The 27,815-nt window shown below is 36.8% G+C and overlaps 2 protein-coding genes across 4 annotated transcripts in view; both read right to left on the bottom strand.

The window, feature by feature from the left end:
- Positions 1 to 3,564, bottom strand: part of LOC121371818 (WD repeat-containing protein 3-like) — a 36,360-nt gene extending 32,796 nt beyond the window's left edge. For both annotated transcript variants that reach the window (XM_041497989.1, XM_041497990.1), the window contains exon 1: positions 3,447 to 3,564. The gene's annotated coding sequence lies outside the window, so the exon portion shown is untranslated. The remainder of the gene's footprint in view (positions 1 to 3,446) is intronic.
- Positions 3,565 to 9,685: 6,121 nt separating this feature from the next.
- Positions 9,686 to 27,815, bottom strand: part of LOC121371816 (protein dopey-1-like) — a 43,502-nt gene continuing 25,372 nt past the window's right edge. Inside the window, exons 19-28 of one of the 2 annotated variants that reach the window (XM_041497987.1) lie at positions 25,137 to 25,237; positions 24,389 to 24,498; positions 23,133 to 23,344; positions 20,646 to 20,798; positions 19,715 to 19,851; positions 18,157 to 18,212; positions 16,997 to 17,020; positions 13,815 to 13,979; positions 10,605 to 10,734; positions 9,686 to 9,988 (exon numbers count right to left, since the gene is read on the bottom strand). In XM_041497987.1, coding sequence (XP_041353921.1) covers positions 9,686 to 9,988; positions 10,605 to 10,734; positions 13,815 to 13,979; positions 16,997 to 17,020; positions 18,157 to 18,212; positions 19,715 to 19,851; positions 20,646 to 20,798; positions 23,133 to 23,344; positions 24,389 to 24,498; positions 25,137 to 25,237 — 1,391 coding nt within the window. The remainder of the gene's footprint in view (positions 9,989 to 10,604; positions 10,735 to 13,814; positions 13,980 to 16,996; positions 17,021 to 18,156; positions 18,213 to 19,714; positions 19,852 to 20,645; positions 20,799 to 23,132; positions 23,345 to 24,388; positions 24,499 to 25,136; positions 25,238 to 27,815) is intronic. The other variant, XM_041497988.1, reaches the window with a different exon arrangement.

The raw sequence follows: 27,815 nt of genomic DNA, 5'->3' as shown, positions 1-27,815 counted from the left end.
TTAAACGTAGGGTGCTGAATAAGCGTAGACATCAAATTTTTTTCACAAATTTAATAAACTTAGGTGTATGTTTATTTGGCACTCGAGAGTAGCCATGACTAAAATGTACTAGCCCTACTTTAAATAAATACAATTTTACTAAAAGTAATAATCATATACTAAAACGCAAAAGAAACGCAGGTTCTCATTAAATTGGATATAAAATATTAAAAAAACAAAACGAAATGAAGATTTCAACATTTATTTTGGAGCTACACCAATTCGGCACACATTGGTGTTGGAAATTTTTGATTGAATTCCTTTTTGGCTATTGTTTCATGTCATAAAGTAGGGTGGGGGTCCATGTTAAAAATGTGAAAGAGACGACCTGTAGCATTGTCAAAGTCAGTATCGCGTGTGACCACCCTGGGCATTCAAACAGGCAGTGCAACGTCTCCTCATTGAGTTGACAAGCCGTTGAAAGAATGCCTGAGGGAGTGAGTTCCATTCATGGACCAATGCTGCCTCCAGCGCCTGCATATTCTGAGGTTGTCCGCGAGCCTGAAGGCGACGTCCGATTTCATCCCAGACGTGTTCGATAGGCGCCATGTCCGGTGATAAGGCTGGCCACGGCAACGTTGGGATGTTGTGCTGAGCCAGCAACGCCTGTGTTGCCCTGGCAGTGTGCGGCCTGGCATTGTCTTGCTGCAGCAAGCGCACACGTGGGTGAGCGGCAAAGAAGGGAACGACGTGATTGTTGATGACGTCATTTTGGTACACGGCGGCATTAACGCGTTGTCTGAACACATGAAGTTGTGTTCTGTGGTTGAATGAGAACCCACCCCACACCATCACACTACCCCCGCCCCATCGGTCGGCCTGCAGAACGCAGCAGTCGGAGTAACGTTCATGTCGACGTCGCCATACTCGGATTCGGCCATCAGCGTTGGAAAGATTGTAACGGCTCTCATCAGTAAACAGAACTTGTTGCCACTGGCCACGTCGCCATCTTTGATGTTGTTGCGCCCACTGTTGACGGTGCCGAGGGGTCAATATTGGTCCCACATAAGGACGGCGGTTACGGAGTCCTGCTGCCCTCAGACGGCGTCGGACGGTATCGGCGGACACTGGACCACGCACCTGGTGAGCGGTGTTAGCTGCTGGCAGCATCCGATTCCTAAGGTGGGTCACCCGGATGTACCGGTCTAGGGCTGCGGTTGTCACCCTCGGGCGGCCGGTGCGTGGTCGATCGTTCACAGATCCAGTGATTTGGTGACGTTGAGAAAGGCGTGCGATTTTCGAAACATGACATCCCAATTGTCTGGCTACAGCAGTACGGGTCTGTCCGGCTTGCAACATCCCGATGGCCATCCCTCGCTGGAGTTGCGTCAGTCGCGGCATTTTTAAAATGTGATTCTGTTGTCTGTCACTACTCAAATTGAATTTATGCGATTAAATCCAGGTGTGTAGGCTTTATAAGCATTTCAATGAGTGTGTTTGCACTGGATTCATGATACGGATGATCCAGCACGTGCAAACAACGTGTTTTGAGAATTCGTGACGTCACACAGGTAATGAAATTGACACGCAGGTGGGACTGCGGTGTGGGTGTGTGCCATGTCCTTTAACACAGTTGAGGTTCAATTCCACCAAAGATACTGCTTTACAAAGTGCAATTCTTTCGCATTTTCAGGACCTGCGTTTCTTTTGCGTTTTAGTATATATGTCACCTAAAGAGGGAGATTGAGCTTAAAAACCCTTAGATTGGGGTAGAAAGAGGGGACAAAATATTCTTATTTACAAACTATGTAAATGCAGCATTTGACAAGGTGTTTTTTACTAGCCCAACACTGAATATCTCTAGCCGTGGGAGTGGGGCTACCATAATCTTGAAGCCCTGTAATAATACATTTCACTGTGCATAAAACTTATTCTTACTTTTTCCCCCATATTTTTAATGAAATTTGTTTTAAATGTACTTCCTTAACAAGAAGTTCTTGTTGTGTCAACGATCGAACATGTGCAGACATTACAAAATACCCGGAAGTACAATAATACGATTTTCAATTCCGTAGTTTTCGACAATTGGCGATACATAGATGATTATCTCCTATATAATTATGTCTAGTGGCAGATATATTGACTACAATAATATCCATTTGCAAGTGGCTGATGTTTAATTTGTGTGTGTGCTATTGAAATGATTTTCAATTATTTTGACTCCAAATTTGAAGCAGTGAATTTGTGATTTCAAATCAACTCCACCGGCCTCGGTGGCGTCGTGGTTAGGCCATCGGTCAACAGGCTGGTAGGTATGGTTTCTAGACGTTTCGTACCCAAACACGTTCATACCATACCGTTTCGTAACCACTAGCATACCAGTTCGTAACCAATTAAATAATGTCATACATTACACCTAACATTAATATTTTTTTTAAATACACAATTATAATGTTATATTACAAACATATTGTAACATTTAGCCAAAAATTTGTTGTAATAATCACTCAGTATCTTTTATAAGCATTAAACGAGCAATTATGTGCTGTGCATCACTGAAGCATGCCGTTTTGTAACCAAAAAGCATACCTTTTCGTAGCCAAAGAGCAATTCTTTTGTCTTGTAATTTGGTGTTGATTCCAGTGCAGCGATGGTGTTTATTGTTATGCATAACCGTTCCGAGATATCGATCGGAATATTTCTTCGTACGTATATATGCTCAAAACAAAAACATTCATACATGCACACATACAAGTTTACGTGCGCACACGCACGCACATATAAAAAAAATATAATAAGATCTGATATCCCATGTTTTTGGAATGTGGACTTTTTTTTAGGTCTAATAATGCCTACATTGTCCGATATAATACATTTTTGATAGAATACAACTTTTTGTTTTAATTTATGCCTTTGTTTGGTATGCCTTTGGGTACGAACTGGTATGCTTTTGGGTATGAACTGGTATGGTACGAACCGGTATGGTTACGAAACGACCTGATACCGTAGGTACTGGGTTCGGATCCCAGTCGAGGCATGGTATTTTTAATTCAGATACCGACTCCAAACCCTGAGTGAGTGCTCTGCAAGGCTCAGTGGGTAGGTGTAAACCACTTGCACCGACCAGTGATCCATAACTGGTTCAACAAAGGCCATGGTTTGTGCTATCCTGTCTGTGGGATGGTGCATATAAAAGATCCCTTGCTGCTAATCGAAGAGTAGCCCATGAAGTGGCGATAGCGGGTTTCCTCTAAAAATCTGTGTGGTCCTAACCATATATCCATATAACCGTAAAATAAAAATGTGTTGAGTGCGTCGTTAAATAAAACATTTCTTAAACATTTCTTTTCAAGTCAACGCAAAGTCCAAAGTTTCAACCAAAGAGAAAATATAAAATTAAAAAAACCTATTACTGCAGTGACTATAAAATATTTTGGTTTTAAATCAGAATTCCTGACACAACTTACAAGATGCAGTAGGAAAACTTCAGATGCTTTTATGTGATCAGAAACGACATCTTACTTATCAACATTTTCAATATTTAATTTGTTTACAACACGTGGACAGTACTTCCGGTAGTCTCGATAAGTAAGATTTTTGTTTGGGTTTTTTTTAAAAGAAAAAGCTAAATGTATTATCCGCCATTTTAGCAGCGCACTCACTAAATTATGTAGTAAATTGAAACGGATTTTTCAGTTCTTACCAAATTAAATTAGATATCTGTGTGTCACTGAATTTCTTTTCAACATTATTTCTTTTTACTTCTTGTGCTTTTAGCTTTAAAGTATTAATGTTTATTACTTTAATATATATATATATATATACAAAATTTAAAAAAGCCTGTTCGAAAACCTCTTACCATGTCCGGCGCCCCCTCCCCCACTTTTTTTTAAACCCTAGTATCCACACCATTCTTCAATAGCCTTTACATGCAGTCACTAATGCAGGTCATGTGAAAATGTATTAATTCATCACTAATGATCAAAGTGCGCCTTCTCAACTTGAACTTCTCTGCTGTAGTGTAAAAGCTCATTATATGTTTATGTTAATATCAACTATTAGACCGAACATACGTTTTGACCACAGACATCCTAGTAAAGAACGTTCAGGTCTGTTTATCAACACACCGAAACACATTCCATAGTTTGCACATGCATCACGCAGTTGCCCCGTACACGTGCGTGGGGCGTCATTCTCGATTTTGACAATTTCCAGCAAGGTCCATTAATCACCGTGGAAAATTATTTCTGTCAATCTTTTTCATTCTGTTGATCATACAGTTGTTATTGTTTTTAGTCTTTATTGTTTGAATTTGCGATTTACTGATAAAAAAACGTCAACTTTCAAATTTCACTTCTGACCCCAATTGTCCTTCAAGGTCTTTGGTGGTCATAAAATCTACTGTAATACAGAACTACCGGTTGTTATGTTTGTCCAATTAATTCACTATTATCATGTAACCATTCCCCACAGCTAATATACCTTACAATTTTGGCAATTGTAAATTCTTATTTGAGTTACCCTACTTTTTTTTTGAAGAGTATATATATATGTAAACACAGACAACAAACATTTTATCAGTAATATAGAAGTTTGGAATTTATTGTTCTCCAAGCAACCGAACATGTTCACATAAAATAAAACTGACCAACCACATACATGTAATGTGAGCTCTCAGTGTTCACTGGCCTCTGGTCAGGTGACCACAAAATAAAATTTTACAACATTCAACAAGCTTGTTCACATTTGTGTAGATGCCTGGATTTCAGTCATAAACATATTTTACATGGGTACATTGTATGATTATTTTATGTCAAGAGTATAAAATTAAATGCATTTTACAAAATAATAAGAATTGACATGTTAGTAATTATAATTCTATTAGAAAATTAAACTTCAGTGTAACCTACACAATTAAATTTAATACCTTTACAAAATTAGTTACTTACAAAGAGAATTAACCAAATTGAAAATATACACCTGGAAATTATTTAAGCACCACCCGAGTGTAATTCCAGATCCACAGTTAATCAGCATACATTTTAATGTATATTTAGGGTTTCTGTAATTTTTGTAGAATACATTAAATATTGATGCTACTCGGTATCCATATCCTCTGTATACACATAACATTAATTTCAGTGTTTTGTATCCATGAACTATTCACAATTACTTGCAAAGTATATGTCAAAACTAGGTGGTGCTTATCAATTTCTAGGGCCCCATTCTTAGTGCAAAGATCGAATCGTGGAACGATGTCTAGATGTACGTTAGTTATTAAATCCACTCATATGATTTTGAGATAAATTACCACTGAAAAGAGAACATCATTACTGTAATTTAGAGAGGTACTCTCAGTAAAGTGCACTATTGTGATTCAGTATGATGAAAGATGGAATACCATTCATCAGAAATTGACGTTGTAAGTATGTAACCTCCCTGAAATGGCTGCAAAATGGCATTTCAGAGCTTCTAGATTTCAAAATTTCCAAGGAGGCATGCCCCCGGACCCTGTAATGTCTTACGTCTTTCATACTTGTTCGTCTCAAGAATTCATCTGCCCTCCCCCCCACAAAACAATCCTAGCTACGGCCCTGTTCTAAGAGTACATTGTTAAGAATCAGGTATACTTAGAAATATATTGCTATAAATACAGTTTGAAGTACATTGTGATGAATGAAGTACAGTTTAAAGTACCTGGCTATAAATCAAGTACAGTTTGAAGTATTGTGTTATAAACCAAGTATGGTTGAAAGTACATTATGTATCAGTAAGGTTTCAATCAGTGACATCATGTAGTTTAATACAAATTGAAGGTAGTATAAACCTATGGCAGTGCATTAGGGCCTCCACGAGCCCAAAATATCGGACTTGAGTACTTGAGGGTCAAACTCGACCCAGACTCGAGTACCTGACACTTACACTAGACGACAACAAGACTAAGGAATAAAGTAAAATTACATTATACATCTTAATTCCAGCGCTGAACATGGATGTCAAATGATGCCATTGTATTACATTCCACACATTCGACTTAAGTCTTTTGTTTTACTTCATGTCTCATAGCCCTAAAAGGTAACAGATGGCACGCATATGGAAAATGACATAACAAAGTATAATTAAATGAGAGTGCTCTTCCTTGCACGGGTACTCCAAGTCCTGTGAACGGACTGGAGTCTTGCTAGACTCGGCCCTTCACAGAGTACTTGTGGAAGCCCTACAGTGCACTTGAAACCACATTAACCCATAAATCATAAATGTGACTTGGATACAGTGCATCACTGGATATTGTTACGGCCCAGTATGATTTGAAGTACAAAATCATATCATCAACTTATGTACTAAATTTAGTAACATGCTATCTCAATATTATAATCATATTATATCACTCTATAACATTATACTTTCATTAACCTCTCAGCTGATAGATGTACTTATGCTTCCAGTGGTTTATTTAGTTATTTACAGTTTTTATAGCACACTCACGACATACAACTATACTGCCAGTAACCACTCAACTAAACCTGCCCTTTACAGTGTACTTACCATCTTCAAATTATAAATCATAATAGATTTTTGTAAGGTTCCTTTTAACATGACTATCCCACATACCAAATAAATATGAATATTAATAATAAAACATAGTAAAATGTTAACAAAAAACAATTCGTGTAACATGAAATCAAGTAAGAATAATGACAAGCAATATTAACACAATGTCTAAATATGTTAGAAGATAAACAATATGTGACCAGACCTTCAACACATATACAGACAAGTCGGCAACCAAGATGAATAAATATCTCTATTTACACAACAATTATTAACAGCCATGTTCATTATGGCACCAATTAGCTGAAAGACAATGATTGTATGTAATACATGTGGTACACAAGTAATTAATGCAGGAGTTTATATAACAACCATGGGTGAATAAATATAAAGGCCACCATCACCTAGTATAATTAGTTTAATGTAACAACAATGTTCTAATTACCTGAAAACAGTGGTTCAAGTTTAAAGGAAAGGAAATATTCATCACACAACATGTGCAAACCAACTGAAATTGTCTGAAACGGTTTCAGCATACAGAAAAAATGACACCAAACATGTATGTTAGCAACTATTTAGTTTGTTTTAACACTTTTGATCAAAGTAAACTACCCAAACAAATACGAACATCTAAGTACATGTTAACATTGCACATTAGAATCACATTAATCTTTAAACATCTTCACAGGCACACTGGGGTATTATTTTACCTTATTCTTCATTCATATCATTTAAGATCCATGTTGGACAGAACCAAGATCCTTGATTTTAACATGCATAAAACCATGGGCGTATGGGGACTCTTTGATTTAGGGGGGCTGGAGGGGTTGATTTGCCCGAAATTTTCCCCAGATAAAAACTGCCCGAAATTTCCCCCAGATAAAAACTGCCCCCCCCCCCCCCCCCCCCCCCCCCCCCGGTCGTATGCCCATGCATAAAACAACACATCCACAAATAAAATAAAATAAGTTTTTTCCCATAATAAATACTGTTGAAGAATATTATATACATCCATGTTATAAAATCAGGGTCAATGAGTGGTTTTGAACAAGGTGTAATAGTGATCGTCAACCTGCTAATAGGCTACTCTCACACTGTTACCATCATTTGCAGCAAGTGCTGGGTAAATCCCAATCCCATGATCTGAACAGCATTTACTGCTACACGTTTTCCCTCATTTACTGCTACACGTTTTCCCTCATACACCACTCATTTACTGCTATATGTTTTCCCTTATACACCACACTGATTTACTGCTATGTTTTCCCTCATACACCACACTCATTTACTGCTATATGTTTTCCCTCATACACCACTCATTTACTGTTATATGTTTTCCCTCATACACCACACTCATTTACTGCTATATGTTTTCCCTTATACACCACACTGATTTACTGTTATGTTTTCCCTCATACACCACACTCATTTACTGCTATATGTTTTCCCTCATACACCACTCAGTTACTACTATGTTTTCCCTCATACACCACACTCATTTACTGCTATATGTTTTCCCTCATACACCACACTCATTTACTACTATGTTTTCCCTCATACACCACACTGATTTACTGCTATGTTTTCCCTTATACACCACTCATTTACTGTTATATGTTTTCCCTCATACACCACACTGATTTACTGCTATATGTTTTCCCTCATACACCACACTCATTTACTGCTATGTTTTCCCTCATACACCACTCTCATTTACTGTTATATGTTTTTCCTCATACACCACTCATTTACTGCTATATGTTTTCCCTTATACGCCACTCATTCACTGCTACACATGTATGTTTTCCCTCATACACCACACTCATTTACTGCTATATGTTTTCCCTCATACACCACACTCATTTACTGCTATATGTTTTCCCGTATACACCACTCATTTACTGCCATGTTTTTCCTCATACACCACACTCATTTACTACTGTTTTTCCTCATACACCACACTCATTTACTGCTATGTTTTCCCTCATACACCACACTCATTTACTGCTATATGTTTTCCCGTATACACCACTCATTTACTGCTTTGTTTTTCCTCATACACCACACTCATTTACTGCTATGTTTTTCCTTACACCACTCATTTACTGCTATGTTTTTCCTCATACACCACACTCATTTACTGCTGTTTTCCCTCATACACCACACTCATTTACTGCTATGTTTTTCCTCATACACCACACTCATTTTCTGCTGTTTTCCCACATACACCACTCATTTTCTGCTGTTTTCCCTCATACACCACTCATTTACTGCTATTTTCCCTCATACACAACACTCATTTACTGCTATATGTTTTCCCTCATACACCACACTCATTTACTTCTGTTTTCCCTCATATGTTTTCCCTCATACACCACACCCATTTACTGCGATATGTTTTCCCTCATACATCACACTCAAAACTTCTATTCCAAACTAAAACACCATTGCACCAAGCATCTTTGTTAAAATAGGTCTGGAAGACTAAAATACCCCATAGAGGAAACTTCTTTTTGTTTAGTCCAATGATGTTATAAAATTCCACCACAGAATATTTTAAAGACATGTCACTAGAGTCAATTCAAGATAAACACTTGCACTAACCAACATTTTATGAGGAGAAATAAGTACACCTCCAATGTTCCAGTCTAGAATGAAATACCTGGCCATGTTAACAGATCCAATGTTCCAGTCTAGAATGAAATACCTGGCCATGTTAACAGTTCCAGTCTAGAATGAAATACCTGGCCATGTTAACAGATCCAATGTTCCAGTCTAGAATGAAATACCTGGCCATGTTAACAGTTCCAATGTTCCAGTCTAGAATGAATACCTGGCCATGTTAACATTTCCAATGTTCCAGTCTAGAATGAATACCTGGCCATGTTAACAGTTCCAATGTTCCAGTCTAGAATGAATACCTGGCCATGTTAACAGTTCCAATGTTCCAGTCTAGAATGAATACCTGGCCATGTTAACAGTTCCAATGTTCCAGTCTAGAATGAAATACCTGGCCATGTTAACAGTTCCAATGTTCCAGTCTAGAATGAAATACCTGGCTACGTTAACAGTTTCATTTATAAACTGATTATTGATCTTCATGGAGGCAAGATTATTTGCTTACTATTCATTGTAAAATCAGCATTTGTTTTGTTTAGTGTGCGAGAAACTCGAGGAAGTCTTGTTTCACCAACTCTTCAATAAACTGACGGTTAGATTTTGATGGTTGTACAATGTCTAATGACAAGGCTGATGATGCTGCTGTTGCCATGCCAACAGGCGTAGACTTGGATTTGGTAATTTTTCTCGTGTCTCCCCCTGTCATGAAGGCCTTCTCGGCCTGAGAGTAGCTGTATGTATTGAAGAATGCCTGCAGCTCCACTAGTGACCTCAAAACAGGGAATGTCAACAGAGGACGTCCGGGAATCTGTTTTAATACGGGCTGACCATTCTGCAACTGTCAACACAAACAATAAACCATAAATCAGTTGTAATTATCTTATCAATGCAATGAGCTGATTTGATTCAATTCTTACTACATGAAACAATATTTGTTTTTGTTCACTGACAAGCTATGACAATCAGGATATTCTATCTCACGTGTTTTAAATGAGTGATTTATGTCTAATGTTTAGGGTGTTCTTGATGTTCACCGTTTGCATACATCCTCCGTATTTACAAATAGTTGGTCCAGGTTGTACATTAAAAAGTTAAATATGAAATTATGCAGATGCATGTGTGGGAATTTGTGTAATGGGTGGGTGGGTGTAGGCAGTTCACCCCAAAACTGCCTGATTATAAAATGTGTAATTGCTTGTATGTTATGAAATAACAATTTAGTCCATGTTACATGCATGTTGTTTTCTGATTTTTAAAACCTGTAAGATATTAATCTGGCCTATTAAGCTACATACTGGTGACCATAACACTTTGAACACATGCACATTTCCTTTCTAAACAAAACTGAGGAACAAAATCAACCGTACATGCTTTAATTATACAGTATTAACCAAATGACTAGAAAACAAATCAAATCACTGAACATTTTGATTATACAAAGTAAAACGTGTTACCCGAGAGTTGAGCAGTTTGGCTAGGCGTACGATGTGTGGAGTGAAGCAAGGCGTCGACTTGTGTCTTTTGTCCTTCACTTCGCTCTCGTCACAGTCCGCCTCAACAGTGCCAACAAACGCCCATCGATATCTGAAATATGCAGAACAATGTGTTGTTAAATTTCTATACACCAAACTACCAGTGCCAACAAACACTAATCGGTATCTGAAATATACACAACAATGCGTCATTAAATTTCTCTACACTAAACGACAGTGCCAACAAACGCCCATCGGTATCTGAAATATATAGAACAATATGTTGTTAAATTTCTCGACACTAAACTAACAGTGCCAACAAACACTAATCGGTATCTGAAATATATACAACAATGTATCATTAAATTTCTCCACACTAAACGACAGTGCCAACAAATGCCTATTAGTATCTAACATATATAGAACAATGCACCATTTAAAAATTTTCACAGACTAAACAATCCTAAAGTTCAAACATTTTAACATTTTATGAGACTAAACAGTGCCAATGTGTTTTTATACAGCTGGACTTGTGGAACCTGATAGGCCGGTAGCGCGAGACACAGATCAAGCAGTTTACACACACTGAGTGTTTTAAGTTACAGCTGGAACTGTGGAACCTGATCGGCCGGTAGCGCGAGACACAGATCAAGCAGTTTACACACACTGAGTATTTTAACTTACAGCTGGAACTGTGGAACCTGATCGGCCGGTAGCGCGAGACACAGATCAAGCAGTTTACGCACACTGAGTGTTTTAACTTCCAGCTGGAACTGTGGAACCTGATCGGCCGGTAGCGCGAGACACAGATCAAGCAGTTTACGCACACTGAGTATGTTAAATTACAGCTGGAACTGTGGAACCTGATCGGCCGGTAGCGCGAGACACAGATCAAGCAGTTTATGCACACTGAGTGTTTTAACTTACAGCTGGAACTGTGGAACCTAATCGGCCGGTAGCGCGAGACACAGATCAAGCAGTTTACGCACACTGAGTATGTTAAATTACAGCTGGAACTGTGGAACCTGATCGGCCGGTAGCGCGAGACACAGATCAAGCAGTTTATGCACACTGAGTGTTTTAACTTACAGCTGGAACTGTGGAACCTAATCGGCCGGTAGCGCGAGACACAGATCAAGCAGTTTACACACACTGAGTGTTTTAACTTACAGCTGGAACTGTGGAACCTGATCGGCCGGTAGCGTGAGACAGAGATCAAGCAGTTTACGCACAATGAGTGTTTTAACGTACAGCTGGAACTGTGGAACCTGATCGGCCGGTAGCGCGAGACACAGATCAAGCAGTTTACACACACTGAGTGTTTTAAGTTACAGCTGGAACTGTGGAAGCTGATCGGCCGGTAGCGCGAGACACAGATCAAGCAGTTTACGCACACTGAGTGTTTTAACTTCCAGCTGGAACTGTGGAACCTGATCGGCTGGTAGAGCGAGACACAGATCAAGCAGTTTACACACACTGAGTATGTTAAATTACAGCTGGAACTGTGGAACCTAATCGGCCGGTAGCGCGAGACACAGATAAAGCAGTTTATGCACACTGAGTGTTTTAACTTACAGCTGGAACTGTGGAACCTAATCGGCCGGTAGCGCGAGACACAGATCAAGCAGTTTACACACACTGAGTATTTTAACTTACAGCTGGAACTGTGGAACCTGATCGGCCGGTAGCGTGAGACAGAGATCAAGCAGTTTACACACACTGAGTATTTTAACTTACAGCTGGAACTGTGGAACCTAATCGGCCGGTAGCGCGAGACACAGATCAAGCAGTTTATGCACACTGAGTGTTTTAACTTACAGCTGGAACTGTGGAACCTGATCGGCCGGTAGCGCGAGACACAGATCAAGCAGTTTACACACACTGAGTATTTTAACTTACAGCTGGAACTGTGGAACCTGATCGGCCGGTAGCGTGAGACAGAGATCAAGCAGTTTACGCACACTGAGTGTTTTACTTACAGCTGGAACTGTGGAACCTGATCGGCCGGTAGCGCGAGACACAGATCAAGCAGTTTACACACACTGAGTATTTTAACTTACAGCTGGAACTGTGGAACCTGATCGGCCGGTAGCGTGAGACAGAGATCAAGCAGTTTACGCACACTGAGTGTTTTAACTTACAGCTGGAACTGTGGAACCTGATCGGCCGGTAGCGCGAGACACAGATCAAGCAGTTTACACACACTGAGTATTTTACTTACAGCTGGAACTGTGGAACCTGATCGGCCGGTAGCGTGAGACAGAGATCAAGCAGTTTACACACACTGAGTGTTTTACTTACAGCTGGAACTGTGGAACCTGATCGGCCGGTAGCGTGAGACACAGATCAAGCAGTTTACACACACTGAGTGTTTTAACTTACAGCTGGAACTGTGGAACCTGATCGGCCGGTAGCGCGAGACACAGATCAAGCAGTTTACACACACTGAGTATTTTAACTTACAGCTGGAACTGTGGAACCTGATCGGCCGGTAGCGTGAGACACAGATCAAGCAGTTTACACACACTGAGTATTTTAACTTACAGCTGGAACTGTGGAACCTGATCGGCCGGTAGCGTGAGACAGAGATCAAGCAGTTTACGCACACTGAGTGTTTTAACTTACAGCTGGAACTGTGGAACCTGATCGGCCGGTAGCGCGAGACACAGATCAAGCAGTTTACACACACTGAGTATTTTAACTTACAGCTGGAACTGTGGAACCTGATCGGCCGGTAGCGTGAGACAGAGATCAAGCAGTTTACGCACACTGAGTGTTTTAACTTACAGCTGGAACTGTGGAACCTGATCGGCCGGTAGCGTGAGACACAGATCAAGCAGTTTACACACACTGAGTGTTTTAACTTACAGCTGGAACTGTGGAACCTGATCGGCCGGTAGCGTGAGACACAGATCAAGCAGTTTACACACACTGAGTGTTTTAACTTACAGCTGGAACTGTGGAACCTGATCGGCCGGTAGCGCGAGACACAGATCAAGCAGTTTACACACACTGAGTATTTTAACTTACAGCTGGAACTGTGGAACCTGATCGGCCGGTAGCGCGAGACACAGATCAAGCAGTTTACACACACTGAGTATTTTAACTTACAGCTGGAACTGTGGAACCTGATCGGCCGGTAGCGCGAGACACAGATCAAGCAGTTTACACACACTGAGTGTTTTAACTTACAGCTGGAACTGTGGAACCTGATCGGCCGGTAGCGCGAGACACAGATCAAGCAGTTTACACACACTGAGGTATAGACTGAGCCAGGCTGGGTTGTTGTGGGCATTCAGACCGTTTCCGAGGTGAGCCCAGCTAGAGTCGAGAGCAGCAATACGTTGAAGCTGGGTCCTGAAAGACAAAAGGAAATACACGTAGGTATAGGACTGTGATAATATAAACTCCAAAATGCTTAAGCACACTCAATGTATAAAAATCTGATGTACATACATGTAGGCTGAATATGTGGAGCCTGGTTTTGTTAAACTGAAGTTTTTAACCACTGTAAAAATTATGTAGTTACTCACATGTAAAACAGAAACAGGCTTTGTAAATTCAGCCCCATTGTTTATCTGACTGGAACACACTTGGTGATGGTCAAACCTTGTCCCTGGAGTTGTTAGTTTTAGACGACAAATGTTTTAGGGCACATTAATGTTACATGTTTAATGAGAACCTGTACTTAGAATTTCAAAGTATGTTAATAAAAGCCAAAAATCTAAACAAAACCCCTAATCCTGTTTCATCAAAGTTAAACCACTAAATATATAAACACTATGTTTGACATTACTTTAGACAGTGTGCACTGTGAACATGTATTGCCATGACCATGTTAACTATTCAGATAGGTAACCGTGTATCAGGGGTGCAGAAATGGAAAATATTTAACTAGCCCGTTGGACCAGAACCAATTACAATTTATTATGCCTCCAGAAGTTCTACTAGTCCGCCAGTCTATAGAACAATATATTATTAACAATATTATAATATACAGTGTCTTCACTTCAAATTATATATAGAGATATATTGACAAAACATAATTAAGAACATTTGGTAAGTGATCAACATTGCATGGCAAACACAATATAAAAGACAGGTAGACACTCGGACTGGTAGTTGCATTTTTTTAACTCGTCTGTCAGAATGTTTACTCGCATTTGGCGAGCAGGTGAGTACTTTCTGCAGCCCTGGTACATTCAACCAACATAGACATATTCTCTGACCCAGAGCAGAACTTGGGACTATCATATATTCTTAAAGCAGACTTTTTCTTATTGGCACATTAAATGTTCACCTGAGGATAACACCACAATATGCAGCATTAAAACAGGCTGTATTCTGGGAGGCCGCCAGGTTCCTAGAATGTATGTCCATGAGAGATTCCTTCAGTCTAATGTTAACAGTGCTATGTTATGTGTTGTAGTTTGTAATCGGACTTGACTGTTATTGTACAAGAATTAGATAAAGAAATATAATGTTAACTGTGCAATGCACTGTGTTGAAATTTGTAATTATACTGGTTTGTTATTGTATAAGGATTTGATAATGAAATCTAATGTTAACTGTGCTATGAACTATGTTGAAATTGTAATTATACTTGTTTGTTATTGTATAAGGATTAGATAATTAAATCTAATGTTAACTGTGCAATGCACTGTGTTGAAATTTGTAATTATACTTGTTTGTTATTGTATAAGGATTAGATAATTAAATCTAATGTTAACTGTGCTATGCACTGTGTTGACATTTGTAATTATACTTGTTTGTTATTGTATAAGGATTAGATAATGAAATCTAATGTTAACTGTGCTATGCACTGTGTTGACATTTATAATTATATTTGTTTGTTATTCTATAAGGATTAGAAAAAGAAATCTAATGTTAACTTTGTTATGCTATGGTTGAAGTTTGTAATTATACTTGTGTGTAGTAGTATGAGGATGAGATACACAAATCTAATGTTAATTGGGCTGTGCTATTTATTGTTGTTTGTAATCTACCACATTTCCAACTATTAGTTCTTAGCATGAACAAACAAAGCAATTGCTAAAAGTGTACTGGGTATAATCCTATAATTTTAAAACTGAAAGTCTAATTAATATTACTCAAGTGAAAAAATAAAATAAAATGATTGGTAAAAAGTATGCAATATTAATGATTTCTACTGACACTAACAATAATACACTAGAAATGAACAGAAATGTAAGACAGGGTTAAATGATTCCATAAGGTAGTTAATTAATCAAACAATGTTTAGCACAAATGGGTGATGAATAAATAAATAGAAATAATAATAAAACATATGACTAATCTGAAGCATTCGCTTCCATCATATTAATTAATTTAGACAATTATATCATCACTTGCATAATATTAAGTTAGCTAATAATATCACATTTCATTAGGCCATAATATCTTTTCTTCGATAACATTAATTTAGTCCAAAATATTACAACTTTATTAACATTTAATTCAGCCAATATTTATTGTCACAGACCAAAAACAATACAACATACAGTGGACACAGCACAAGTATTTTTACCATGCCTCCAAATACAAAAACAACAAGACGTACACTGGACATGTTACAAGTATTTTGTTTACCATGCATAGAAATACAAATACACAACAGTCTTGAAAGAGGCTTTCTATACCATACTTGATGCCAAACATAGAGAATGGAGTAAGATTACTACTACTTTGATCACATTAATTCATGTCTAAGTTATGGTGACATATAGCTAAACATTACAATTATTAATACGGTTATTGATTAGGCTATTAGCAAGGCTTATTTCTGAAAATTAAAAATATTAGACATGGTGTATTAAGAGAGCGCATCAGCTGATGTATAATGTATCAGATGAACAATGCAAACAATGCTTTTATGCATTAGTTGTCTTGGTTATGTGGCAAGTGCAATTAAAATAAATGTTTGTCTTCTCATTCATGAAAATGGTATTAAATTGTCATATCTATATTATGTAAATGTTAATACTTATCATTAATGGACTATTCATAATCACAGATAAAATTATGTATTTTAAGTTTACACGTTTACCTATAACTAATAATATGACAGAATATCTTATATTAAAAATATTTATGAGCACTTCATAAAAGGTAATATGTATATATTCTGAACACGTTTAATATTTCTTCTGAATTAAAAAAAAAACAAGAAAAAAGAATTAGTATTATTAATTCGTCTATGAACACAAAGTTTGTAAAATCTATGTGATAATGAGGCACAATCTGACATTGTTAGTGAGCACTGAACTGAATGCATGCAGATAAAATGTTGAAAAGGGAACAACTACTAAACACAACACATTAGTAAACCAGAGTTAAGGATATGAGTTAGTTACCTCGACTGCATCCTGATGTAAGTACTGGCAACAAAAGACCAAACACACACTTTTCAACTTCACTACATCATGCTGGTAACGTGATTATGTTTGTAACAGTACTAATAATATTAGTAGGAATACCTCATTTCCAAAACCTCTTATTACATCCAGTAATACTGCAAACATATCCCAGCCCATATCAATAATGAAAAAAATTCTTGTAATAACCATAAGTTTTTAAATTGTCTACTGCATGTAATGTATAGAAATGTTAACAGCTACACAAAAGAGAATACATTAATAAATTATTTGCTTTGTAAATGCAGTGATTTAAATGGTGTAGCCTATTTTGTTATGATGTTCCTGTTACTGGAGATACAAACGTCTCAAATTACGAAGTCTGTTTTTCTTAAACACTGGTGTACTTTCATGTGTGTAACACAAAAACAGGCTGTGTAAATTCTGCCCAAAGTGTTCACCCACCTACATTGATGATCAGGGCATTCTTGTTTGAGTTTTATTTTAACGCAATATGTATTCACTTCAGGTAAGATTTAAAATATTGTTTATATGGATCTATGGAATATCATGAAATATCAACCAAAGCCGTGAATAATACATTTAATATTGACTTTTTACCTCAGTATAGTGTTGGCTAAAGTTTGTTGTGTTTAACGACACCACTACAGCACACTAATTTAATATTGACTTTTTACCTCAGTATGGTGTTGGCTAAAGTTTGTTGTGTTTAACGACACCACTACAGCACACTGATTTATTAATCATTGGCTACTGGATGTGAAACATTTGGTAATTTTGATTGGTCTTAAGAGAAAACCTGCTACATTTTTTCATTAGTAGCAAGGGATCTTTTATATGAACCATCCCAGACAAGATAGCACATACCACAGCCTTTAGCATACCAGTTGTGGTGTACTGACTGGAACGAGAAATAGCCCAATAGGTCCACCGAAGTGGATCAATCCTAAACCGACCACATATCAAGTGAGCTAATATTGGGTAATACTGCTATATACAACTAGCTAATGTTTTATTTGAATCATATGGCTATGCTGTTGCAATCCTGCAGTATTTAGTTTAGTTCAAAGTGAGATTTCAACAAAATATTTAATGGAATTTAATCATTACAAACCAGAATTAAAAAAACAAACACCTACCTGAATTCATCAGTTTCTGTAGACAACTCTTGCTCTATTTGCAGGAAAACGTGCACCTGAATATATAACAGTTAACCAATTAATTACAGAAAATAGGCAATTGTTTTTATATACCCACCAGCAATTTGTTTTACTTAAACTATATGTACCGTATACTGCTGTGTATTAGCCGACTCCTTGTATAAGCCGACCTCTTAGTTTCATCCTAAATATTAAGTACAAAATCATAGGCTTCTTGTATAAGCTGAAGTGATCTTTTGTCCAGTTGTACATTGTACTGATTTCAATAATACTGTCAAGAGATAGACTTTTTTTTCTTTTCAATTATATCCCCCCCCCCCCCTTTAATTATTATAGACATGGTAATCGTCATCGCAATGCTAATGTCTTCAATGCCGTGCAAAAATAATTTAGCACTGATAAATCAACAAAATAAATAATTCAAGCCGTAACAACATATCACTGCACATAAGTAATTAAATTATTCACTGGACAGCAAATAATAAACTCATTAAGGAATTTTTAATCCCCCCCCCCCCCCCCCCTCCCCACACACACAAACAAACAAATGATTCTGTGGTCCATGGCTGTTGTCACTCTGGTGCAAGTGGCAAAATTGTGTGATCCAATCAAATAAGAGCTTACAAATAATATAGACAGAGATGTCAAACACAGATGGCGGACCGTTGGAAAGAACATGTTTTTACCATTGAAATGACATTTTTATTATTATTCATCGAACTATTAATGCATTCAAGAACAAAAAACTACATAATATTGCATGATAGGGTGTTTTATTTATACTGTGCACAAATTATTGTTGTATAAACTGTGAAAGGCTGTAAGGGTCTGATCAAAAATTTTAAGTCGTGGTCGGGAGTGTTTTCGATTGGAATTTTATGAACCAATTTGTTGCCTCTGTGTATAAGCTGACTCGCTTCTTTTGTCAAATATTTCCTGACTTCAAAAGTCAGCTAATACATGGCAATATACGGTAAGCAATACGGGAAAAGACGTGACCGACTCAACAGTCATAACATGATAGTCACAGTGTCTCGCACCTCCATGTGGTCAGTTTTACAACCAACCACACACTAACAGACTAATCTAACTACATCAAACTACAACACATACTATAGAATATTCAGAGTTTTAATGTTTACATTCTATAAAGTCCAAGCTGAAGTGTGTTCAGAAAGCCAAGTGTTCACTAGACTGGTGTTTATACTCAATATTAAATGAATGTAACAGGATGGAAACCAGTCAAATTGTTTGCAAACATTCAACCTCCTGAACACACCACAGTAATGTATCATATTTAAGACAATAGTGAAAGCATGTGTAATACAGTGTCTGTCACTACCATCTGTGTGTTTTATTTACAGTAGTTTTCAACATAACTGATTATTTGTTTAACTGTACAAAGGTGGTCTCTACCAGACTGTTGTTAGATTCTGACACATGTAGACGTAAGTCTGCTAACACTACCCAGACAGGTGACAAGCACTACAACTCGGTTATAATTGTGGTAAGACTGAAACTAGTACTGAGATCTCACCATCTCGGTGATGATGGTTGGCCAGAGGGAGGTGAGCTGCTGGTAGGACATGCGCAGCAGCAGGACGCGGAAACACAGGAAGACCTGCGCCATCACCGATGGCACCTGGGGCAGGCGCAGACTCTCGGCCAGACGCTCTGAAAACAGACACATACAAAACAACTTAATCATTTACGTCAAAAGATATTTGGCATTCCACTGAATATAAATACTAAAATAAAAACTTTATTATTAACCTAAATATTAAAACAGCAAAGAAACTATGTCATGAACATTACCCTCCACTCCTAGTAAAACCCCCAACCCAAACCTATGAGCACCATTTTATCAAAAGCATTAAGCTTTACTTATGTCATGAGTCTCAAACAAGTGAAACCATCCAACATGGACGTAGCCCAGTGGTAAAGTGCTCGCTTGATGCGCGGTCTGTTTGGAATCGATCCCCATCGGTGAGCCTATTGGTCTATTTCTCATTCCAGCCAGTGCACCATGACTGATGGATCAAAGGCTATGGTATGTGCTATCCTGTCTTGCTACTAATGAAAAAATGTAGAGGGTTTCCTCGCTAAGACTTTATGTCAAAATTACCAAATGTTTGACATCCAATAGCCGATGATTAATAAATCAATGTGCTCTAGTGGTGTCGTTAAAAAAACAATTTAAATTTTTTTTTTTTTAAATAAATAAATTTATGCTCTTTACCAATAGAAAAAGAAAGAAATACCAGATGTGTAACAAATAATTATCTTGACCCTTAGTTTCAACAGAAGAAACCTACTGCTGTAATAAAGGCTACTGAAAAAGCAGTTTCCAATAGACAATGCTGTACATACCATGGCCCTTGATGTACCAGTTGTAGGGCATTGGTTAGAATGGTGTAACCCCCAACGGCCACAGAATAATTGAGACAAAGATTTGGAACTGAACACACCTTGGATATCTGGGATGTTGCGTTGGTACTGATCGGGATCGCTGCAGAATATGGCGAAGGACAAGCGTTTAATCATGTGAGCTCGCTGCTCAAATTCAGCTTCCTTGCTGGTGAACAAACTCAAAGAACCAGACTGGGTCACTGCAACCCGACCTGTAAACAGAAATAAGTCAAAATATGTGAGCTAAAGTGATAAATATGTACCACTCAACTAAGCTTTTGTACAAATTAATCCAGTATTCTTAAGGTTAAAAATGTATATTTACCAATAAGATTTTTGAATGTGGTTTTGTAGTTTAGCATATTCCAGTGAAATCTCAGAATGTAGGTTTGATTTTTACTGTGTATGTGAAAGTGTATATTTACCAGTGAAATCTCAGAATGTAGGTTTGATTTGTACTGTGTATGTGAAAGTGTATATTTACCAGTGAAATCTCAGAATGTAGTTTTGATTTGTACTGTGTATGTGAAAGTGTATATTTACCAGTGAAATCTCAGAATGTAGGTTTGATTTGTACTGTGTATGTGAAAGTGTATATTTATTTACCTGTGAAATCTCAGAATGTAGGTTTGATTTGTACTGTGTGAAAGTGTATATTTACCAGTGAAATCTCAGAATGTAGTTTTGATTTGTACTGTGTATGTGAAAGTGTATATTTACCAGTGAAATCTCAGAATGTAGGTTTGATTTGTACTGTGTATGTGAAAGTGTATATTTACCAGTGAAATCTCAGAATGTAGGTTTGATTTGTACTGTGTATGTGAAAGTGTATACCGTATAACTGGAAATTTTCGTAGTCTTAATTTTTCGTGGTTTGGGGTATAAAAACATTTCAAAGTTTCTTATTTTCGTTGTTTGCCAAATCTAAATTGAAAGTGATTTTATTTTCGAGTTTTAGCAAGTCTAGTTGCGAGAATACTTGCTATTGTTGATTAAAGTTTCACTTCGGCTGCCAGTTGTTCGATACTACCGACGTGTAAAGTTAAACAATAGAACAGTCACCTGTAGCCTAATTGGCCACTGTGATACCCTTTATGTTATTCGTCAGACAACTGATCACAGTCTTTGATTTTGTGTAAAGCCAATTACAACGTATGTGTGAACAAAGCAACTTAAGAATGCCATAAAGTCTAATTTGACCACATGGTATTCAAAGCGGGTTTCCCTGGCTATGAAACACGGCGAAGTTGTAACGGACATCAAGATCGAAATGCCTACTTCGGCGAAAAACCCAATTCATGCAAGGTGGATTATGAGTTATGGCAGAATTAAAAATACGCCAGGAAATGTTGAAATCTGCATTCATCCACCCCAGAATCTCTGATGCAGTGCGGGCGGACATTGACAAAAACAATATATGAAATATACAAATATTTCATTATATTCTACAAACAGTGAGATTCAAGCAATAACTTTTTTAAAATTCTAACTTGTTGTTTTGACTATACTATTCTCATGTCGTATCCGGTGGACTGCGCATGACAGGAAATAAAATGTTCCGGTAAATTGTCGGTGTGTTATGGTTTTCACAATAAATATTTTAGTTAGAATTTGTTGATTTTTTCAAATATTTTCAAGCATTTATATTTTCGATGCCGACTACTTACCCTCGAAACCCACAAAAATAAAAATCCTCGAAAATTTCCGGTTATACGGTATTTACCAGTGAAATCTCAGAATGTAGGTTTGATTTGTACTGTGTATGTGAAAATGTATATTTACCAGTGAAATCTCAGAATGTAGGTTTGATTTGTACTGTGTATGTGAAAGTGTATATTTACCAGTGAAATCTCAGAATGTAGTTTTGATTTGTACTGTGTATGTGAAAGTGTATATTTACCAGTGAAATCTCAGATGTAGGTTTGATTTGTACTGTGTATGTGAAAGTGTATATTTACCAGTGAAATCTCAGAATGTAGGTTTGATTTGTACTGTGTATGTGAAAGTGTATATTTACCAGTGAAATCTCAGATGTAGGTTTGATTTGTACTGTGCATGTGAAAGTGTATATTTACCAGTCAAATCTCAGAATGTAGGTTTGATTTGTACTGTGCATGTGAAAGTGTATATTTACCAGTGAAATCTCAGAATGTAGGTTTGATTTGTACTGTGCATGTGAAAGTGTATATTTACCAGTGAAATCTCAGAATGTAGGTTTGATTTGTACTGTGCATGTGAAAGTGTATATTTACCAGTGAAATCTCAGAATGTAGGTTTGATTTGTACTGTGCATGTGAAAGTGTATATTTACCAGTCAAATCTCAGAATGTAGGTTTGATTTGTACTGTGCATGTGAAAGTGTATATTTACCAGTCAAATCTCAGATGTAGTTTTGATTTGTACTGTGCATGTGAAAGTGTATATTTACCAGTCAAATCTCAGAATGTAGTTTTGATCTGTATTGTGTTTCTGAAAGTGCATATTTACCAATAAGATTTTATAATGTAGTTCTGATATGTACTGTGTACCTGACAGAGTATATTTACCAATGAGATCTTTGAACGTGGTTTTGTCATGAGTCATCAGATTGTCGATGACGTTGTGCCAGTATGTGACGCACCGGACGTCCATCTGGAAGAAGCTGGTGTCGAGGAACATCTCCAGGGCGTCCTTCCTCCACGACTTGCGCGTGTACTGATAGCCACTGATGCTCGACAGGAACTGGGAACACGCTCGGTAGCTGGGCAGATTGTGCAAGCTGTAATCAAATGAAACATTCAATAGTTCGAAATACAACCATACAAATAATACCTAAAAATTAAGACCTGTGTTCCAAAGGAATAATTAATCTTAAAATTATTCAAAAGTAAAACAGTTATTTTATGTGTATAATAAAGTGGGTACTTTATACACCATTACTAAATTATATGAGTTATTTATCTACAATGGCCAAGTATTTCTGACAAGAACAAGCACACAGTTTCCAATACAACACAACTGGCTGAGACAGTGTTAAATCTACTGGGTTAACCAAGGGAGATTGATTTACAACAAATCAGACCTAACTCAAAACTAAACAAAATGGAAATTGGTGTGTATCATGTTTTGAAAATGAACTCTTCATATGTAAAAATATTTAATATACATGCTCAGTTTAACAGATAAATAGAGGTTATTACCAGAATGTGTTTCGGTATCGTCAACATCATATATTAGGAATAAAAATTGTATTATGACAGCCTCTGGCGAGCATAATACATTATTTTTATTCCTAATATATGATACTGATATCGAAACACACTAGAGTAATAATCTCTTTATCATATAATCTCAAACTTAATACAACATGTTTTTGTAAACTCTGTACACAACTTTAATTCCAGTCAGCCATTACACAATATTCAAATGACTTAAGAATATGTGACACAGTGTCTTTTTGAATGAAAATGATGTCAAATGTGAATGACGACATTTGGGAGATTTTTACCTAAAAATAAACTAGTGCTCAACATTTTTTGTTTTCTGAATGCTGAACATCTTTTAATGTAAAGTTGCTGTTGGAATCTTTTTATTTGATGACTATGAATGCATACGTCAATTATGGTGTGTCACCGTAGAACGTTTGCTTAAATATCAATAAATGTAGTGTCGTAACCTCGATTAATTTACATCTAATTTGCAGTTATCAAATTCTGAAAGTATGTGATCTGAAAAATATTACATACGTTGATTACACTGGATATGATAGCGATTATATAATGATCTTTGTAATAACTATTTAGCTTGCCCAAGGACAAGATACCTGTGATTTCTGAGATATGGGAAGATGTTGTAGAGTATACTGGACAATATCGGTGATATTTTGTCTTTCTCATCACTGCCGTATACCACGTCCAGTAGTGGGGCTGTCAGCTGAATTAAACCACAAAATATTATTAAAATTTCACATAAAATAATTTTGTTCAAATATAAATCAATCTTCAAAAACCATAAAGTTGAAGAAAATCAGTTAAGTAGTGTTGGAACAATTATTTGTTACATTAGTGCGTGAAGGCTACTATGTATATTATGTATGTTATATTTACTCGCGAGAAGTGTCAGAGCCTGGTTGTTATTATATTTATTATCCACATGGTTCAACATAACCGAGTTAATAATAATCATACGAAGCACACGTGTAATAACAAGTGTAATGACATAATTTTGGGAAGCGACATCATAACATAGTTGGGTTGGGTCTTGTTATTCATAAAGAAAACAACAATAATAATATGGATAATAAAGAAATCATTACACTCGCGTGTGAGTCATACTGATTTTACGAAACTCATGTCAATATTCATGGATTAGTATACTATTACCCTCGCTCTCACTCGGGTAATACAATAATCCTGACACTCATTTCGTAAAATCAGTATGACACACAAGCTCATATAATAATCTCTGTATATTACATGTCATATATAACTGTTTACTAACCTCTGCGAGAAGTGTCTGAGCCTGGACGCTATGCTATATATTACACACGTTATATATGACTGTTTACTAACCTCTGCGAGAAGTGTCAGAGCCTGGACGCTGTACTTGGTGTCAGCTGATGTGTTCAGCTGAGGTTCGGCTACTCGTCTCTCGGCTACTTTAGTCTCAGCTTCTACATCAGAAACAAGCAACTATGTAGCACAGCAGAGTAAAGCAATAGAGCAGAAAGAAGCAGAATAATGAAATTTCTGTTACATTCATTACAATATAACGTCATCCCATTGGTCCAGCTGTAGCAATGGGAGTTTGTTCATTTCCCGATGAATGTAAAAATAACATTGTCAGGGAACGTCATACCTGATGATGTCATTTTATATTGGTAATTTATCTTACTGAGCATTATTGTTTGAACCAAAAACAGAATTCAAAATAAAATATGAACTTTTAATGTTATTATTAGTAAGTATGTTTCAAATTTAATTATAAGTATTGTCTGTTATTTCTTTTATGTTCATCTGGGTATAAACAAAATAAATCATCCACAAATTTATGTGAGAAAGGCTTCACTGATTCACAGTTTGCGGATGATTTGTTTTGTTCATACCCCCTCCCCCTCCCCCGATGAACGTAAAAGAAGTAACAGATAATCCTTAATTAAATAGAAATGTTCACCGACAACCTAGCAAATTGTTTATAAAATGTCCGCCAAATATGTTTTAAAATTAAATGTCCATGTTTATATCCAATATCCAGTTTGAAGCATGCTTACAGCTGATGGTGAATATACTACTTCACGGATGCTGGTCACATGGCTATTGTCACTGGATCTGTCACAACATCAGGGTTGGAAAATTAGCAGTCGCCCGGTTGCCCATGGCGACCTTTATTAGCTATGGGCGACTAAGAATTTTACAAAGGTAGTCCGTTAGGTGACCATCGATATTAACGTCTGGCGAGTATGGTACCAGTTAAAAAACAAAGACTCTGAAACTGAATCGAATGTGACAAAACACATCGCGTCTGTGTTGGCGTGATCTACAGCAGCAGAAGACATAGAATATGTTCTATATTTTAACACTTTCTGTGGTTTTGGGCCGGGTCTTCTAATAACGTATTAAAGACATTGCATGTATTTTTTTAAATCTAGAAGTTGTCGGTTTATTAGAATGGACTGGATACACCATAATTATCTAGTAGAGCTACTGTTTGACAATTGTTATTCAATGTTATGGTAAAAAGGAATTATATATAATTAGCTTACATTATTCTGGGACAAAATCAAAATCTTTCTTGTAGTTTTAACTCACATTAATGTGAGCGCATGTGCATATAATACAAATAACAATGACCGTTTCCATTACTACAGCCCAGGGCTTATTCCAAAGGTCAGTTAACTGATTGTCGTTGTCGATATTGTTTTAAATTTAAGTGATTTGCATTAAATAAGAACATATCAGATCTAAAGTCTTGACACCAAGACTTACATAATAACATAACTGTCCAAATATTACTGTAATAAATAATAAGTACACCGTTATGCTATGTAATATAATAACTAGGTACATCATATATTTTGGTAAAATGTTGAGGTCTTTTTTACAGATTTCTTTTTCTTTTGATGTTTATTTTATTAGCAGCCTACTACTGTAGCATTTACAATATCCAAATTCGTCCATTTCCGCCGAAATCTGATACTGGAGATTGTACCCGTTCTTGTATCGCCACAAAGAAGACTACCACCCCAAGACTAGGTTCATATACTAAAGCACTCGCAATTCTACCTTTATTCTCTTTGTATTGCATTTAAAAGAGAGACTCCCAAATGAGGAAAAGTTTAGATAACTCCTGTACAAATAAATTATCTTTATAATGAGCTTAAGAACTTAAATGTCAATAAATCATCCGGAGATGACAACTTAGGTCCACGAATACTTAAGTTAGGTGCCTTGGCAATTGCTTCTTCGTTAACATTTATTTTTAACAAAATAATAGACAGTGGTATTTATCCACAATGTTTTAAAAATGCTAAAGTTACTCCAATTTTCAAGTCTGGTGACAAAACTGAAGCTACAAATTATAGGCCAATATCTGTATTGCCAACGCTGTCCAAATTAATAGAAAAACATATCTCCATGCAATTTTATGATTACTTAACAAAATTTAACCTTTTACACTCATCTCAATCAGGTTTTAGACCAAAACACTCATGCCAAACAGCACTTATTGATATAACTGATAAATGGTTACATGAAATGAATGAAGGAAATCTAAATGGAGTCATATTTCTTGATTTCAAAAAAGCTTTTGATGTTGTGGACCATTCAATTCTGATTCAAAAGTTAAACATTTATGGCTGCAAAGGGAATTCTCTTAACTTGTTCCAATCTTATTTAACTAACAGGACACAGCAAGTCACTATAGGAATGGCAACATCAGAACCTAAATCCATTATTTATGGTGTTCCACAGGGTTCCATACTAGGACCTCTTCTCTTTATACTGTACATAAATGATCTTCCACTATACATTGAACATTGTACCACAAGTATGCATGCAGATGATTCAACAACGTCCATGTCAGGGAAAACTGTTACTCAAATTCAAGATAAACTACAGCAAGATCTGAATAGTGTAGAAAAATGGTGTTCCTATAATAAAATGTTCATAAACACAAAAAGGACCAAATATATGACTATAGGAACAAAACAAAAAGTTACAATCCAAAATGATATTTCTCTTATAATAAATTCA

The sequence above is a fragment of the Gigantopelta aegis genome, chromosome 4 (assembly GCF_016097555.1).
Source record: "Gigantopelta aegis isolate Gae_Host chromosome 4, Gae_host_genome, whole genome shotgun sequence".
NCBI lineage: Eukaryota > Metazoa > Mollusca > Gastropoda > Neomphalida > Peltospiridae > Gigantopelta > Gigantopelta aegis.
This window is presented reverse-complemented; position numbering and strand designations above follow the sequence as displayed.